This window comes from Pelecanus crispus, chromosome 1, assembly GCF_030463565.1.
Source record: "Pelecanus crispus isolate bPelCri1 chromosome 1, bPelCri1.pri, whole genome shotgun sequence".
NCBI classification, from domain to species: Eukaryota; Metazoa; Chordata; class Aves; order Pelecaniformes; family Pelecanidae; genus Pelecanus; species Pelecanus crispus.
Window position 1 is genome coordinate 54,155,377 of NC_134643.1, and position 20,176 is coordinate 54,175,552.

At 37.6% G+C, this 20,176-nt stretch overlaps 1 protein-coding gene across 17 annotated transcripts in view; it reads right to left on the reverse strand.

Annotated features, from left to right (window-relative positions):
• Nucleotides 1–20,176, reverse strand: part of ANKS1B (ankyrin repeat and sterile alpha motif domain containing 1B) — a 446,177-nt gene that overhangs the window by 183,231 nt on the left and 242,770 nt on the right. For 14 of the 17 annotated variants that reach the window (XM_075728100.1, XM_075728099.1, XM_075728098.1 and 11 more), the window contains exon 1: nucleotides 18,420–18,620. In XM_075728100.1, coding sequence (XP_075584215.1) covers nucleotides 18,420–18,620 — 201 coding nt within the window. Of the gene's footprint in view, nucleotides 1–18,419; nucleotides 18,621–20,176 lie in introns of those variants that run through there. The other 3 variants (XM_075728083.1, XM_075728082.1, XM_075728085.1) reach the window with 1 other exon arrangement.

Here is a 20,176-nt window from a genome sequence, read left to right on the forward strand (position 1 = left end):
ATGGTGTCTAATGCAGGGCTGCAAAGGGAGGCAAACCTTTCAGATATAACTCCTGCTTTGGAGTAGCCTACCGGCTTCCTCTGCTTACCACTGTAAACCCCTTTCTTAAGTGCCTTTCTCTTCCTATTAAGCTATACAGGGTCTTGTGTGCCTAATTCAGTTGTAGGGATCCCGCTCCCAGAGACAGAAACTGTAAAGTCAAATGAGGTGATGCTCACCATTGCTGCAGCTAACTGCATTTTTAATATGGTCTTGGAGGCCTCACCTGGCTGTTTGGAGTCCACTCTGTGCACTGCAAAATGGAGGCACTGCCTAACTTTCAGGTGCCCAAACCACTTTCAGGACCTAGCTGCTAGTAACTGGAGGCTGTTAGGTCAACTGAACTTCCTGTTTTGTTTAATATTATATTACTAAATATAAAAAAATATGAAGCAGCTCCCCAAAATGAAAAATACTGGAAAATGAATGGTGTTTCCTATACATCACTGATTTGCTATGTTTAAATGTGTTTCACGTTCCACCATGCTGCTTTTGGTCTGTAGTGGTGAAGCAAAGGTAAGAGAGCTTGTAAGCTAATAAGGAACTGGAATATACTAACTTTCTCTAGGTGAAAATTAAAAGGGTGCGGGGAAAATACTAAGTCAGGCTTGCCTGCTAAATACAGTCATTATGTTGAGACCCATTTTTATATATTCCTTCAGATTTTGTTAAGGCAGGCACAACGAATAGCAGGACTGAATAAGGTATTGTTGTCTCCCGCTGCACACAGATGAGATTTCTGTTACATATGATTTTTCTTATACAAACTGTTGTGATTTATTTCCATGGTATGTACAGAGATATTACTAGCTGGGTCCCTAAAGCCCAAGAGGTAAGCAGAGATGTCTTCCATTTTCTCCAAACCCTTTCTAAAAATACAAGAACATTTGATTAAGGGCTGACAATTTTCTTTTCTTCCTTTGCTTGTTCTTGTAATTCATTTTGCATGGGAAGTGGGCTGTGTTTTTCTTATCCCTTCCAATTCAGCAGCCGGGCAGCTGGCTTTGTGGGCCCACTCCCGTCACCACGGCAACCAGCAGATCTCTGTGATGTGATCCCATGCGCTTTATGTCACTACACGGTGGTACTGTTCTCTGGTAATGATTTGGGAGATGCATTTCCCTATTCTCATAAAAGAGGATTAATTATCATTCTACTGGATGGTCATCCCACGTGTCATGCACGGACTACAGCATCATATTTGGAAGCATTTTGCTTCACATGTAGCAACTTCAAGAATGACTGGTTTGCACCATGAAGCCTATGTTCAGCACCAAGTAGACACTGCTCCTCAGAAATACACTAGAGAATCTGAATTGAGGCCATAGTTCTCATGAATCATCAGTATGACCATACTAGGTGAGATCAAAGGTCTCTCTAACTCATTGGTTTAGTGTCTCTGCTAGTGGCCAAAACTGCCCAGAGAAGAAAAATATATAAATAATTTGTTTAATATAATTTTTTTTCACTCTCATTTTTGGGCTAATTTAAAGTTAAGCATATGGGCATTTAGCTACACTAGAGACTGAGTGCTGGATATATAGCAGGCAGAAGATCTGATTTTGCTAAATACAAATCCATCATAGATTTCAACAGATACATAAGGTTCAGCTGCTCTGTAGCATTTGGAAGAAGATTTACCATCCCTTTTCAGCAAATAGTCCCTGTGCTGCAAAGCTTATTTCTTTTTATGTGTTGCAGAGATGGCAGAAGCCCTGGACTAGCCTTCTTACAAATTAACTGTGGGATGATGTATTCCACAAGAATCAAAATAAGAGCAGTTCCTTCAGAACTGTGCTATGATGACAGGCCCAAACTTGTAGAGTCCATGGAAGAAAGGATACTTAGTATCACAGAATGGTTTGGGTCAGAAGGGATCTTCAAAGATCATCTAGTCCACCCCACTGCCATAGGCAGGGACATCTTTCATGTTGCTCAAAACCGCATCCAACCTGACCTTGAACACTTCCAGGGATGGGACAGTCACAACTTCTCTGGGTAACCTGTTCCAGTGTACCACCACCCTCATCATAAAAAAAAGTTCTTCCTTATGTCCAATCTGAATCTACCCTGTTTCAGTTTAACACCATTGCCCCTCATCCTGTCACTACAGGCCTTGGTAAAAAGTCTCCCTCTGTCTTTCCTATAAGCCCCCTTTATATATTGGAAGGCTGTAATAAGGTCTCCTTGCAGCCTTCTCTTCTCCAGGTTGAAAAACCCCAACTCTCTCAGCCTTTCCTCGTAGAAGACATGTTCCATCCCTCTGATCATTTTCGTGGTCCTCCACTGGACCTGCTCTAACAGGTCCAGATCTTCTTTAGTGCACCTAGAGCTGGATGCACTGCTCCAAGTGGGGTCTCACCAGAGTGGAATTAGATGGGGAGAATCACCTCCCTCAACCTGCTGACGAGGCTTCTTTTTCTGCAGCCCATGATGCGCTTGGCTTTCTGGGTGCTAGTGCATGTTGCCAGCTTATATCGACTTTTTCATCCATCAGTATCCCCAAGTCCTTCTCTGCAGGGCTGCTCTTAATCAATTCATCCCCCAGTCTGTACTGATATTGAGGATTGCCCCGACCCAGGTGCAGGAACTTCCACTTGGCCTTGTTGAACTGCATGATGTTCACATGTGCCCACTTCTCAAGCCTGTCAAGGCCCCTGGCTGGCATCCCTTCTATGCACAAAGGGGATATTTCACTCTCTGTCCTTTACTGATCCCTAAACCACTTGAACAAGGTATAACTGGACAATGAGTCCAAAGTATGAGGGAAAGACATGCCATTTATACTAACTTTATCTAAAAATTAAAGGTTCCATTTTGGAAAACAACTGGGTAGCCACTGATATGTAAGAAGTGCAATCTGGAGTGATTCACTGATCACTGCATTTCTTAATATTTCTTTGTCAACCCATGACAACATATTTTTAATATTAAACAGTAGCATTTCATGTAGCATGGTCTAGCTATGTCACCAGTAATACAGCAACTGTCATGCAGAACCTATTAAAAAACCCTATGTAACTATTGACTGAATCGCATATAAAATATTAATTACCACAGGCATCAAAATAGTTTGCCCACAATTTTTAAGTATCTTGCCATTGAACAATAACATTTATAATTCTGAAATGCAAAAATAAACAAACACATTCAATAAATAAACAAACAACTGCAAAATCAGTTTTCTGGCTCTGTGAGCCAGATAGTAAACTGTCTACTTTCTATTCCCTTCCTCCCTTCATATCTGCTTTTTCTCCCTGTGCAACTTATTCCAAATCCACGTGTTGTATTCAGATATAGTTCAAATACCTTTCTTTCTGTTCACATTCTGTGCTTCATTTAAACATTTTTCACTCTTTTGCAAATATTCTTGTATTGTTTATCTCAGATACAACACAAAAGCAGTAATTAGTGTGACTACCATAGTTCCATGTTTTCTACCCATAACCAAGTAGTTAGAAGTTACAAATACTCACACAACATGACATTTTTATACCAATTCATAAATTACTTGCATATATAATGACAGGCATGATCTCTTATTACCAGTGAATATAAGAAAAAAATTGATGCATTTGAAGAAGTCTGTTCTCAGAAACTGAACTATGTAACCTGTTTCCAGCCAAAGCAAGTACTAGCTATGAAGCTTAAAGTCACATATTGGTCTCATACAGATAGTCCTTGCATCTTGATATAGCCCTTTGAACTATTCTTCCTGCCTAGCAAACAGTGTTTGGTTCCAAGAATCTTCTACGTAAAGGTAAACTTGTTCTGTTATTTATCTGAGGGGCTGATTATTTTTCCCATAGATGTGCTGCATTTTCTTAAAAATCTGAGTTAACATGTTACAAATTAATGAGAGGACAGCTTGATATATTCTTAGGGTAGTATTACCTGTATGCCAACTGATCCAGTCCCAAAAAAATCCAGTGTGGGAGGATTCTGCAATGTTGCTACACAGCTGATTTTCCAAGTACGCATGTTGGGATATCTGCTGTCTGAGTCCAGCAACCTGACACTAGTACTTCATTTTCCTCAGTCATAGGAAACCTTCATGCAAGTCAACTCACCTTGTATGGCATCCTCCTTCCTGATGCTACTGTGATGAGCATTTCCACAAATCCATTTCCTACACAAGGATACTGCTTTTGACAACTAATGTTTAGGGAGTCTTTGGGGCCTCCCCCTAGTTCAAGCAGTTCTTCTACTGATGCTTTGCAGATTTCTTTGTGAGCAAGCTTTTTCTAATTTAACTTTTCTTTGCAATAAAGAAATGCTCCTAATGGTCCTGATGAATACTTGTGAGTCTCACTGGCCCCTAATATCAGGTCCAAACCAGACCAGTGCTACCAACAAATCAGATAAAACTGTGCTTCTGATCTAGTGACACAAGGTTGCAGAAGACTGTAACTTCACTTGATGTAATTTCTATATTTCAGTACACCTTCTTAAAAGGAAAAGTTGCTGCAATGAATAAAGCAGACAAAATAAGAGCTGCTGATCCCCACTACACATTGAAGGAATGTTGCAAAGTCACAAAGCTACAAAACACCAGAATGAAGACTGTTCAACACTGGCTTACCACCCTTCACCCCAGGCATATGGTGTGTATGATGCCATATTCTACATGGCATCATACACACAGTATAATTATATTTATGAATAATCCATGAATTCAGTGCAGGGGGTTGGATGGTACTTATGAAATAAGATAGCTGCTACTTCTTTTTTTAGCCTTTATCGTTCTCTGTGTGGGTCCGTGTCTTACATATAGTTTTCCATTGAAGACCTCACCAGTAAGAATGACTCACTTTCTTCAGACTTTTTTTAGACATTCATTGAAATAATATCAGACAGCTCAGATAAGGAAGTAAAGTAGGACTAACTATAGCCAGAATTTAAAAAAAAAAATCTATTAGTTCTCAGTGCCTAAATGCAGATTTTGTTTTCTTCCATTTCAATAAGTACTTAATATCTATCTACATATGTATTCAAAGGAGAACTCTAGTCAAATTCAGTTTTAGCTGTTTTAGCAATTGTTTTAGCAAATCCAAATTCTGCACCTTCCCTTGCACATGTGTATCGAAGGGATTACAATGCAAAAGTTCTATCAGAAAAGCTTGTCACAATTTGTAGCTAGCTGTCCAGGTAAATCAGAAGCCTGAGACACCTTGGAAAATGGAAAAATCTGAATAATACAGTACTACAACACATGCTGGAGATCACAGCCAGGTTTCTGCAAGGAGTCAGCTTAAGCCCAGCCAAGCAAACTAGCTCCCACTCAGCACCAGCTCTGTTGGGCCAGAGCTGTCTCCCAAAGAGTGACACGAACACCTCTGTGAAAAACATCCAGTTAAATGTCCCTCTGCTTTTGTTCAGGACTCCCTAAAATGTTTTTAAGTCAGTAAAATAACTTAGATGTGAAGCAGATATCCTCCGTCCCCCTCTTTGTTTTCTTTTATTCCCCCCCTTTCTTCCTTTTCTTCCCTCCTTCCTACCTTCATTCCTTCCTTCCTTTGATTTGGAGACAAAAAGGACATACAGTAATTTCTACTAAGGAAAGAGGAAATGGATAAAAGGAGGAGATGAGGATCACAAGAAGAGTCCAGCCTGCAGGGACAATGTGGCAGGGAGAGAGCTCAGAAACGTGAATGCATTTTGGGGGAGAGGGTCAGACACAGAGAATCTCAGAAATAGAGAGAAATGAAAAGTGGTACCCAGGCAGCTCCAGGAGAGACAAGAGGAATGCTAAGAAACAGTTTCTGCAATGAGTTTGGCTTATAGAAGCAATAAAATTCATGAATTCAAGATTAAAGTAATGATAAATTGCATATAGCTAGCTCATACACAGAAAATGTTCCTGATTCATTTTATTTGGAGCATAAAAATATTAATAAGTATTAAATACTTGTTTTGTTTTCCTGCACTCTTGTTAGCTTGAGTCCAATCATTGCCACTGAATTTATTCAGAACTTAACTGAAGGTACTCAGTGAGATTCATTCCTCAGGCAATCTGGTTACCTCTGGTTCCCTCCTGAGAAACTGTGCTTCCCAACTGTACGTACTTAGAAACCTGTACTGTCGAAGGATAGATACAAGCAGATAACTGGCCACAGAATAGCTCTTAATATACAGATATTTCTATCCCAGGATCCTCTCTTGATTTCATATATGTGGGCCAGCAATATTATGTAATTTCCTAGCCAGATAATTAAGAGAATAGAGAAGCATCTTCCCCAAACTAAATAATCTAAATCAAAGGCTGACCTCAGAAAAGACCCTTACATATATTGTCCTATGCATTCCCCACAGATCAGGCTTCTTCTGCACATGCTACCAAGTGTTTTCTTTATGCTTTTTTCCCCTCGGTCTCCATTTCTTGTTGTTCAAGAAGGAAGGAAATCAGCACACACTTTAAAAAAATTGCATATATAAAGCAAGAAAGATGCTATTATATACATAGCAGAGTTAAGAGACAGAAATCAAACCATACAAGCAGGAACAGCAGAATTTGCTGACAAAAAGTCTGATATTACAGGGAACCAAAGATTTGTCTGTATCTGGGTTCTTTGGCACAATATTCCACTCTTGCTGCATAAAGTTATTTTTCTGGGCAGAAAGTGAAGATCTACTATTTCTACAGGCAATAAAACAAGTACTTAAAAAATCAGAACGTCAGGAAATAAAAAGTTCATGGACAGAATAGACACATTTCCAAATTCTGAGAGATGGAAAATGAAATTAAATAACTTGCATTGTCAATTTATAATTCCTTTCTGGCAACTAGAGGGATGCCTAGGGAGTTCAGAGAAGCTAACAGAACTATAATATTCATACTATATTTAAAAATGGATCAAGGCTAAGAACCAACTCAGTGTTGTGCAATCTTTTATCCTAATGCAGCATAGCAGCTAAGAACTATTATTTCTTTATAAACGCCATCTTAACTTCAAGAAGTAGACTTTCTATGTGATTAAAAGGGCAGCTGTTTGGAGAGACCATACCTGAAGCAGTGAAAACGCTGTTAAATATTGTGGCTACTGAAGAATAGAAGCTATCAATCATTTCAGAGATTTTAAGAGCTGTAACCAGCTGCACATATATTTGTTTTTAGCATTAGCTGTCAGGTTCCAGTGAATAAGGTGCAGATTTTTTCCCCCTCTTCCTAATTGCAAAGGGGGATTGTGCACAGAGGGCCACTCTACCAATTCATGGCTGCTAACTAGGCAGTCAAAGAAAATACTGTTTGGGATTTGTATCAAAAAGGTCATTTGATAGGTGTTTATCCAGCATACTTTTATTCATGGTATTCCAGTTTTTAATATTTAAACTGACTGCTAGCACTTGTATCCACAGTAACCTTATCCCTCCACATCTGCCACCTGGGCAAGTGCTTTGGCTTTTATATTTCAAAACTTCCATCTATATCTGCTCTTTGGATCAAAAAATTTTCAAAGAATTATTATCCAGTCAAAGACTTTCAACACAAATCTAAAGCAGGTATGATACATCTTACAAACTTAACCCATTCTTGTTTCCATCAATAATGCTATTAAATCATTCAGTTTCCAATAATCCAATAAAATACTGCATAAGATAATACTAATAAGCATCTGAAACATGAGATTTCAGTTCAGTCATGGGTTGTATGTACAAGTGTATATACCATCAGTTTCATCAGCACCAGCCAGTCTAAAACAAATGCAGTGTATTGTTGCATGGAGATTTTATCCCATATGCACAGTAATTGGAGCTTAATGAAGGACAGCAAAAGATACAGAATATAATACATTCCATAGTGAATAAAATGTTTGAAATGTTTAATGTAGTGCTTTAAAGTCTACAGAAGTAAATTATTTGGGGGGGTAAAGTAGCATTTGTGTTACTTGTTTTCCTGAAAATATATTTCAATCAAGAGTGGACTAAGATCAGAGACCAGGTGTGAATCTCATTGTGTGGCCTCGTATTTATGATGAATAAAAGCTTGTTGTTAATTCAATCAGTTATGCTTATGTGGAATAAAATCATCATTGCTTTATCTGCACTGGGCCTTTACCTTGCTTTCAACAGTTGAAAAATATATCTTTTTTTCCCATTGAAAGTCAAGAACACCAAACTTTCTTAGAACTGAACCTGTGCTTAGACCCATGTAAAACACTCGGGCAAAGTTTTTGGAGGTGACCTCTAATGCACAGTGCTCAGCTTCTGAAAAATCATGACAAAAGTGTTTCTAACTGAATATATTAATTTTTAATTGTCTAAAGTTATCATCTGAAGTGTTATCCTTTTATCTTTTCTAACTCTTTATAACCCAGTTTCTAAAATGCAAATGCAAATGAGAAGCATGTTTGGATATATAAGTACTTTAGTGTGATAACACAATTCTAATGTTCCAGATGAACAATACTAGACAAGTATAAATCACCACTGAATGAGAAGAGAAGGCAGTTTTGGGGTCTCATCATTGTTTTAAACAACCATTGGCCTAAGGTGGTGAAATCATTAAGCAGTGCAACATTAGAAAAATAAAACCAACTTTTGTTTTTAACTGCTAGTTCTTTGAAATGTGTGCTTGTGCATACTCAAATCTCAGTACACTGGATGAGGGAGGAATTTTGAGGGAAAAAATTAGTAGAGAAACCTGTGATTGAAGACTGTATCATAAGGCATATGAATGTGAGAGATGAACTGAGATTGCAGAGGTACTGTAACTCTCCAGTTCCTTATTTCTGAGCACCGGGAATTTTTCACCTTAGTGAATTACCTTTTTGTGTAACGCTGTATGTGTGTGCGCACATTTCTGTGTGAGTGCATGTGTGAATAGGCAGAACAGACAGCACATTGTGAAGGGCAGGCAGAATGGACAGCATTTTGATAAAGGCTTCACAGGTTTAATTGCTTTTGTCATTAAAAAGGTTAAAAACTGATGCTGGGGTGTTGGTACCATAAAAAATATATGGGCATGGGATGTGGGAGAAGGAAACATTTTCACCAATGTGTGGGAAAACAGAAGATCTCTGAACTGAAGGAGAGAATGTTTAGGTGCCCAGGAAGTTTAGAAGTGGTCAGGCAAACTCTGTACCAGGAATGGCTTGCTTGCATGGCAATTCTGGTACATCATATTCTAGAACAGCTTCTAAAAGGTAGCTGTAGTTTTACTAGGAAAATTACGCTTGTCTCCCATGTTGAAATTTTAATTATTTTTGATGGAAGGAAAGCTTCTCATTTATATGATGAGACGCACAATGCGTTGTACAAGGCATCTGTTTCTTTACTGGTTTCCGTTAAATATTTTGTTCCTCTCCGAACTACACAGTTCCTTCATTTGGCTTTATTCTCTTCCCATTACATCCCATTGTGCCATTCTGTTCACTTCCCCATTTTGTCTCCACCAGACTCAGTACTGATGGCAGTAACTATCTGTTGCTAATAACACCACCATCCATTTCCTTCTTGAATAAGGCATTAGTTGTATGACAAAGTTGATGACAAAGAGGTCAGGAGTCTGGAAATCTATACTGAGGATGAATCCTGTGATCTGAAATACATATTGGTACTATATCTGTATTTTATTTGTCCTCTAATAATTCATTCATTCTCCAGGCGTTCTCAAAGATGATTGCTAAAGGATCTAGTATTTCCTCTTCAGTTTCTTAAGACTCTTCATCAAACATCACCTAACCTAGATGATTCAGATATTTTAATTAACCAAGTACTCTTTTATCTGTTTGCAGTATGATTGCTCTCTCTTCCCGCCCCCCCCCCCATATCTCAGTGGTCTTCATTAACACTGTATTTCACTAATTCTTGTATTTTGTTCTTTGTGCTAAAACAAAAATGACTCTTATCTGAATTCTAGCAGTGGTTATAACTTTCTTAATATTCCTTTTACCTACAGCATATTGATAAAACCTTTTCTGAATGTATTCTACTCACATAGTTAATGAAATGTTATTTTCTCTCCTAATGTTTTCCTTATTGTATTTTGGTTACTTACCTTTTCTTTCATGATGTATTCTCTCTTTTCTTTATTGTAGATTGTTTCAATTTAATTCATCTGCATTAACACTTGTTCATATAAGTACCTGAGCTTTTGTTACATCACCCAGTCTTCCTTCATAAAGGGTAACATCTCCAAGAATCTTATGCTTATTTCCAGTTATCTATTAGTACCCATTAATCTTTACCTGGTAACTCCTTCAGAATCCCACAGTGTAATAATCTGTAATCAAGTTCCTCTGTACTGCTGTGTCCTTCAAACATCTTTTACTTAGTCAGGGAAGTCTGTCATTGCTTGAGATTAATTTACCTATTGGTCCAGATTCCATGTAATTGTTTCTTGTTGGACAATATTGTTCTGAAACAGTGATATACACAACTGTATGTTGTGTTCCTTTTAAAATTCCTTTTTCTTCCCATATGAAATAACTAAGAATAAGCTATGACATACAGGCCACTGGTTTTAAGTCTACCATTCCCTTCCATTGCAAGGCTTTCCATTATTTACCTATAATATAAACACAACTATAAACTGATTGTCCTTTGAATCTTCAGTTTTTCACTCTGAAGAGTAAAAACTCTTAGACTTTCTGCCTCTCTTAACCTTTAAACTTTGTTACTTTTAATGACCTTTATGTATTGCATGTTTTCCATGTCTTTCATAAGTTATGAAGAATAGCATTATACACATCATTCTATACACAAACTTTTCTAATTCTTGAAGATTTAGCATTTTCCTTTTTGGTAACAAAATCACCTGGAAGGTTTTGGCCTTACCTAAATACAGAGCGAGAACATTGTATCGGCATTACATCTCTTTATTTTATCAGTTATTAAAATGTCATGCTTTATTATACCATTATGAGAAGTTTCACCTGCTTGATCAACCTAACTTTGTATTTGCTACTCGTTTCTCATAAACTTGTATTTAGGGCCAATAGACAATTCCTCACATATGCAGTCTCAGAATACAGTACATCAGTGTTTGTTCACTGAGATGAAGGCCAGTTTCTGCACTAGGAAGGCTTTTAGCTCAAGCACAACATTTCACATTAACATTTAACATATTGTTAGAACAGATGGGACTAATTCCAGTCCTCAAGTACCATACTCACAGATATGTACCATGAAATAGTTTCACTTTTAGTGGTGACTGTACATGAAATGGCTTTCAATGTCTGGATTTGGCCCTCTGTTCTTAGTGAGGGTAACACTGAGCCCAGTACATTGATACATACATTGGACAAGCTCTTTTCTCTCAGACTGCTTTAGAGTGAGCTTTCCAAAGAGGCACATATGCACTGGATGTCACTACCCTGAATGGCAGAGGCAAGTGGAAGGGCATTCCACCACGTATACTGGCACCTGGATTGTCTACCAAGTGTACAGCCTGATGTTCTGCCTGTGCGCCTTGTATGTACAACCTTGTGTGGAGCAAAATTTAAATAGAAATGGCCAAATATTACAGAACAACCAGAGAAATCCTCACCTAAAGGTTAACTTAGCAGAACCTAGCAGACAGGCAGATGGACCTATCCCTGCTTATACCTTCAAGATACAACTGTTGAGACAGGTTTAGATGAAAACATACTCCCTCTGACTCTCAATGAATCCACCATACCCAGGATGCCTTAATGAAGTCAACAGTCTGGAGATGGGTTCCTTATGAATCAATTGTTCAAGTGAAACACACAAAAATTCTGTCTTGTTTTTCTTTCCTCTGTTGAATAATCATTACTGCCAAAATTTTCATGAAGTCCTTTGTCAAGTGCAGGATCAGTCACCAGCCTGCAGCGCCTATGTTTTTCACACACACACACATTACATATATAGATATATACACATGAAACAGATTCCTCTAAAATCCCTTTCCACCAGAGAATGAGCACTGCCTGTCTAGATCCACATGCACTTGCACAGGATGATGAAGAATGGTCTGAGACCTCAAGACAGAAAGACAGTACAAACTACTATTTACACATGTGATATTGAGGAGTACATTAATAAGCCTTTCTGTCTCTCGACCAGCTTGAGGAATACCATGACAGAAGCATTAACTGGAGCATGTGGAATGGGATTATTTGTTAGACTTGCTGCTGTTGCAGGATGACAGGCACAATCTTCATCCCTGGCACCCACCTGAGCTCTACTTTGCAGGTTTTATAGTAAGAATCCCTACTAGGATGAAAAAGGAGATCTTGAAGCCTCAGGGCTGGATGTTCTGAGGGAAGAGAAAAAGCTTTAATAAAAATACTTTGTGTTTCCTTTTTGGTGAACCCTGGATGGATTCTAGCCCAAACTGAGCCATTAAAATTTTTGTGTCTACATGATAGCTTAAGGAGACCTAGTAAAAAAAAAAATCAATACAGCCTAGACAGTGATTCAGCTGACCAGATGAATCTACTTTAATTGATCCGAAAATAAGTACCCTAATACTTAGTTTGCCAGTCAGCTAAATTGCGTTCTATGCTCCATTGGCTTTAATGGCTGATTAGGTGCTTCACCTAGTTGCCCACAGATACGAATTCAGAGTCATTTGAGGTGCTGCAAATGTACATTGCCTGGAACCCAACTGAATCTCCAGACGGGTATGCATTTTCCATAGATCCTGTATCATATATTCCAGGCCTGCACAGATGTCTCAGACATCTCAAGTGATTCCAATACGTGGGCAACTGAACTGAGTCCTAAACATCTACTGACTGGTACACACATAGATGTCTATATTTGAAGTTTAACTGTGCCCACTCTATGTTTGGATAACAGGTTAGACTAGGGGAAGAGTTGGTCTGTCTCAGGAGTCACAGTCGCAAAAGGTTACCAAGGTGAAGGAGAGGAAGACTCAGAAGAGAGCAGAGTGACAAAGAGCCACTTTGCTCAGGGAAGACGACAGGGCCACACTGGCACTGAGAGGAGCTCCACAGTTTTAGTGTCAAGTTCTGTAGACCTGCCATGAAACTAAAAGCAAGTCCTGGGGTTTGCAGGTGAGGTCCAGATGAGGGGATTGAAATTTGTGGTTCCAGGCATATATACCTAGATTTTACTACATGTACAGCAAATCTTAAACCACAGATTATTCCAGCATCAGTGGGACTCGTAGTCCTTCTACTCTGCTGAAAATGTGGCTTGCTGCATATCACTGACTGCCAGTTTTAAGGTTGCCTTGAACAGTTCTTCATTTCTGGGTAAACTACACACAGACAATGCTCTCAATCTTCTTACACTTCAGATGATGCATGAGTGCCCTGATGAGTGTCTGCAGTAGCCACTATGGGCCTGGAGAGCTCACAGCCTGGATGTTGCAAAGGTTGATCGGCTCTCCTAAGCATGTTAGGAGTTGGCTTCTGAAGGTCACTGAAGTCACTACAGACTAGAACCCTTGTCAAACACTGGCCTCTTTTTCATCATCTGCAGCATGGCTAATTTAAGAAAGATGTTGGCAGACTGACTCACTCTTTCAAGCTTTCATCTAATGCCCAAATCATCAATCTCTGCACCAGGTATTTTTGGATAAAAGCTGCGGTAGTCTCTATAAGTGCAGGACTTGGAGCCAATGCACATAGACAATTTCTTTCAGGTGCATTTCACTCTAAAGAAATAAAATTGCTTCTGCCCTTTATACCTGATACAGAGTTTAAGATCCTCCAGAGAGATTAAAGGCAAGAAGAATTACTGGGTATTCCAGGACAGCAAATCCCAGGAATGACACCTGAGAGAGGACAGTCTCCAGATAAATTTCAGCTGACTAATAAACCTCCAGACCTAGTAAAAAATGAAAGAGAAGAAACAAAGAAAGAAAGAGAGAGAGGAAGGGAGAAAGAAAAGTAAAAACTTAACTCAAAACTATATCCAAACCACGCAGCTAAGGGGAATTGAGAAGGTAGTCCATGCCTAGCACTGTGAAACCAGGCAAATACTTGTGCAGGTAAGTTCACAGGATGCATACAAATACAGAAAATTATTAGAAGGAAAAGAAATGCATATGTAACTAAGATACTAGGTGGAAACTCAAGACATCTATATTCAGTTCCTAGACATGTCACAAACTCTGTGTGACCTACAACATTTACGATTCCTTTCAGCTGCATAAGCATCAGGACTCTAGATCCATCTGAGATACTCTGTGGTATCCCACCTGGACGCCAGCTGTTAGTCATGAAGGCTCTGTGTGTCTCTGGTCCTCAGTAATATCTGTCAGCCCCATCTGGATCTCCTGGATTCCCTACAGTATCTCAACTGGTACTAGATACCTATGTTTAAGCAACTGAACTGATCTGCTAAACATTATGTTAGTAGCTATTTTAAGAACTAGTGCCTCTGACCTCAAATGTAGAAGCAATTTTAAATTCCACCCTGCAGCTGCCCTATGCCTCAGTTTCCCGACAGTGAAAAAGAGAGAATTTAAAAAAAATACTTAGGCAATACTTAGATCCTCAGGCAATGCAAGCCATTTAAGTATTGAAGGGGTAGAGGTGCGTGTCTGTAAGTTCACAGCAACAATGAAAGCCTAGTGTCTAATGCCAATTCAGGTTATTAACTGTTACTAGTGAACAATATTGTGGAATGTCAAAAAAAACCCCACCTTCATATTTTTCTGTTAATAACCTGGTCCCTGTTTCTCTGATACAGTGTTTTAGAAATCTTTTTAAGAGATACTATCTTCATCAAATTACAATATTAAACAAGTGATAAAATTTCAGAATATCTTAAACTATTAGAACAACCTATAAATAGATAGTCATATGCAGGCCTTAATCAGACCTAGTCCCCACCGGGCAGTGATTTGATTGAACTGCTTTTATCTCTGTGAATCCAGAACGGAGTCTTTGATGAAGGTCCAGAGTTGTAGAAAACTGCATGCAAGGATCTAGTGACCGCGCACATTTGTATATTTTCATCTGTTTCTCTGCAGTTTAACTTTTTTTCTCAGCATACTGAGTTCTGCAGGCCTGCAAGTCTGCATAAAGATTACAGCTTGTCCCAGGGACATCCATGGGACCTATACATGAAAAGGTGTTCACAGATTCATTAGGTTTCCTTATTGTTTATATCTAGTTTATATACTGCAATTTACAATTGCTTTCTTGCACTTCAGAATTAGTTTAACTGCAAAACAGCTTTTACATCACAAAACTGCAGTATCATCTGCATCTTCAAATATAGAATATCTGCACAAAGTCACTACAATTTTTTACATCTGAAGGACACTGCGGCCTATTACACAACAAATTATCAAAGTTAATAATGACTGCATATATATATACACACATATTCAAGTATGATTCTACTCCTACAAGCACACGTGAACCAAGTCTTAGGACTGAATCTGCCTTGGGCCTACTAAATATTATGCAAGTGTCATTCCTGCACGACACTAATAGTGGGTAGGAATTACACTTGCTATGTGTGCAAATACGCTGCGAGTAGAAATAAAGTAGTTCATGAAAACACAACTAATTTTTTAATTCTATGTTTCAACCTATTTTTAAAACATACATATTGATGAACTATGGAAAAAATATTCATACTGTAAAGTTGATAGGAAATAGGCTGTTTCTTACTAGAAAGTCCACACACTTCAGGTAACATAAAAAAATCTTCCTAATTCTAAGCATAGTCTGGTGAATAACTTTCCTAATACCCAAGGCAGACTAAACACAAGGAGTTAATTTCTATGATCTAATGAATGATTAACCGTGAAATCTTTTTATCCGAAAACCACCTTTTTATTAGAAAGCTAATGTAATTAATAGAATTTTGCTGTTGAGAGTAGTATAAATAGGATATATTTGTTCTCAGATGTATGTTATTCCATGGACATTAATTATATCATTGTGATATTCCCTCTCCTGAACATCTAGTAAGACCTGTACTACTAAATCATACTTAATAGGAGTGTGATGGTTGTTGCTTAGGCAACAGAATGAATAAATGCAGGTCAGAATGTGCTTCCAGAAAAACAAAAGCAGGAATGTGGTACAGAATAAAGAAAAAATATGTCTAACTGATTTTTACTGCGTTAAAGTATTAGAGGTGTTCAATGTAAAGTAGCTAACCTATCTGAAACACTTAATTTAATGAGCTTGTAAAATATAGCTTAATATGTAAACCACTTTAATAAAGGTAAAGCAGTTCTCTCATATTAAGGAAGACTACAACACATTTAAGTTTGGAGTAATCTGAATTTTTCTCTTAGCATAGCAGGTCTTCCTTCTCTCATTTTCCTACATACTTTCCAAGTTTAATTTTCTCTTCAACATTTTGGCTAGAATGGAAAATATTTTTAAAAATGCTCATTTAAATTTTCAGGAGAGGTTTTCCTTACGTAATGCTGATATATTAAAAAAAATATATATAAAGAAATTGGTATTTTCTGATCATTTTCATTTCCAATTAAGTATGGGTTCTATTCAATTTCTGGTACAAACAGAAACTGAAATATGTAACAGCATAATGAACAGTGTGAAATCATTAAATTAGGAATTATTAAATTCCTGAAATTATACATTTTTTATTATTAGGCAGTTTTCCAGCTTTTTGCTTATCATTGGATTTAAGGGTCCAATCTTCCATTCATATATGCATGCTTCCCCAACTAATATTAAGAGTAATTATGTATTTTACCTGGGATATATATTTAAAAACTACTCCAGAGAAGGCTTAAATTAAAATGACCGGAAACATTAGCTAACACACAAGTATGGAGTCATAACTTACTCTGCCTGATACCTGAAAAGTTTGATTAGTGTATTGAATAATAGAATCTTCTATATAATTTGGACGTTTACCTAAGTATGTTAATAAGAGACGTAGGAAATGAAAGTCTTACAAATTCCCCCAGAACATAGTTCAGGCCCCTCCAGAGCCAGGGGACGACTGGAAAGCCCTCTAGGGCAGTTTCTTTGGCTTCTCCAGTGGTGCTCATTTACCTGCGGTAGGTGCACCCCTCTGCATTTGTTATGCCACCTACAGCCTCTTGTGAACAATTTCCCTCTGTAATCTCTTTAAGACTAAACAATCATCTATTTATGTAACTAACGCTACAACATATATACGAGTATGTGGTTACATATTGGGAAACTGTATCCTGAAACACATTTTGGATTTTTTTTGTTTGTTTTTTTTTACATTGCTGGGCTGACAGCACACCCTTGCAGCTTTGTTTTCAAGAATATTTAAAGGTAAAGATTCTAATGATTTTTACTGATATAAGCAAAAGATCACATGGCAGCCATGTAAAAACAGTAAGAAACCTCTACACTATTATGATGTGGAAATGGCAGAGATCTGTGCCTGAGTTTTCTGATCAGCAACCCATAAGCATATAATGATGTTGGCAAAAGAAATTAAATAGGAAAAACACAACTTGTGATGACTCTATAGTCATGATATTCATGCTGTTTCATTTCTCTTTCTTATGTGCCAGGTGTAAGTTATGAAAAGTTAGAACTGTTCCAAGATATACATGGTTACTAAAAATATCTTAAAAAAGGGGTGATTAATAAAATTTTAAGCTCTGATACTTTACAAGGAATGTGGTCAGGATTTTTGCAAGAGGTTCAAGTAACAGGAATACTGAAGCAGGTAGAAAAGTGATTATATAACAACCTTACAAGTAAGCTTCTCTCTTTACTGTCAATATTCATTCCCATTGAAAGTTTGTGCATGACAGGTCTATGTTACTTTACACCACATGGTAATACTGTAAATTGTGAAGTACATAAAATTTTATTTCATTCATATGTTCCTGATAAATGCCTACAGTTAAAACATGAAAATGGAACTATTAAAAGGAATGCATTACTTATCTACACAGGACATAAGTTTCAACAAGTGAATCCCATAGCCTGATTATCTAAGATGCAAAAACATTTAACTGAGGCATCCAGAATCACTTGCAGAGAGAGCACACTTAATTAAATAATTTTCTGATATTAAAATACCTCTCAATGCAAGAATGGCATTGCATGTTACTTAATTATTATTACAATGATGTTAATGTTTAAATAAAAGTAATAACATGATGTATTGCAGATAGGGGTGTTTACAGCTTTTACATACTGTGAAAATCCTGCAATGGATTAAAAGAACTGTGCATTTTTCTTTTTTAATCTGAAGACTGATGAAGGGGGGAGAGAACCTTAATATTCAGTTTTTCTTTTACCATATTTCTGGCTAGAATATTTTGTAACGTGTACACTTTGGAAGTTTATACAAGGACAGTTTATATATTAATTTAGCTAGACACAGAAAAGTGAAACACTAAACAGATCTTCTTAGTGCAATGCAGAATAGCTCTAAGGTTTTTATGAGCACATAAGAGACAGACAAAAAAGGCAGCTACAGTGTATATACACAGCTATGCACAGAAGATTTCTTACCATAAATTGCACATTGTCAAATCCATTAGCCAGCAAGTGGTTTTCATACTGAGGTAGCCCAATATTTTCCAGCCATTGTCCCACTGTCTGGACAGGGCATCGGGGTCCTGTAGGAGGGTGAAGAGGGAGGCGTTTAAGCAACGAATAACCATCCACTGGATAATAGCGGTAGTCCTGGGCTGAGAGGTGGCATTGCCACATCGTGTTCCTGGGAAAGTTGGTATCAAAGGAGCCCGCCAGCTTGACAGATTAATGTTTTCAGCAAGCAGAAAAGTCAGAAGTAAAACATAGTTTACAGGGCAGCATATAGCGTAAGATCTGATCCTAGCTCTACATTTCTTAGTTATTAATCTTTACTACAGACCAGTACGTCATACAGTAGGGGAAAAAAAAAAAAGCGCATATCAAGCTGTCAGCTAAGCTGTTCTCCGTTATATGTGATTGTTGGAATACTCCACAATGAGCAATGCACTGCCAGCAGCAAGAATTCTTTTTATCAAGTACTCCTACACTCATCAGTATGCAGCTCCATGCTTCTTGCTCCCCCTCGCTCTCTCCCCTTCATTACCCAGCCTAGGCTACACCTCGCATTTTCAATAATAGCCATCAGATAAGGCAGATTTTTTTTTTGTCTGCAAGCTGTAAGCCTGCTGCTGCCGCTTCCTCCTACACACCCATCCAAGCGTCAATCTTGAATGATGAGAGCAGTCAAAACAAATGCAGAAAATAGCAAGATTCAAAAGCAACCTAGAGCACTTAAATCTGAATAGAATCTTCATACCAGTTACGCTTTACATATCTGTTTGTTGTAGATTTTTACGTTTCACAAGACATTAAGAAATGCAATACATAAACCATAGCCTATGGCATAGTTTACTATGCCTTCCTCTTTCCCCTTTTAATACGAGATAGGTAGTGGTCTGCATCTCTGCTTATATAAGAGCAAAACCCTTTAATGAATCGATAATGAATACATTTCACAGTTTCTCTCCTGTAGTACAGCAAAAGACATAAACGGCACAACAATTTTAGTCAAAGTAATTAGATTATCTGCATGATTTCTTCAACCTTAAAATATAAGACACAAGAAAACCTTCATGCCAACATATAATAATTCAACTTGAAAAGGTCACAATTTCAAAGGAATGATTAAAAGAATATTTTTACTAAATAAAATTTTAAGTTTTTATCCTTTTCTTACAAAAATGTGAATGATAGCAGGCAGACATATAAGATTTGCATGATTGCTAGAGAGGATGTATATTTTATCAACTATAACTGGAAAAAATTTAATATAAGATGATTAATTTAAAATGAAAGCAAAATTCATTTTCTGCACAAGAGACCAAATACCTCATGATGTATTTTCCATCAACTTTCCAGTTTTGAGACACTTTCTCTCAAGATGGAAATATTTTACACCTTTGTTCTGCGAGGAATGTTTACTAAACTTTTGCTTTTTATAACAGGATCAAAGGACTTAGCAAAAAAGGCAGAAAATGGGTATATTCAGGGTATAATTCTAAGAAGAATCCTGTCTAGTAGAACTTCATTTATTGAACACGTTAATTACTCTTCTTTGTTTTTCTTGTCCATTGTGAATCCCAAGCAATGTCCACCTCTAAGGAGGAATTTCGTTCCAGGCATAAGGAAATTATAGATATCTGCCAAGGGCATCATTTGGGATTGATGATACTATGGCAGAAAACCATGTCATAGAAATCCAAACCTACAGTCTGACTGACTGACACGTTATA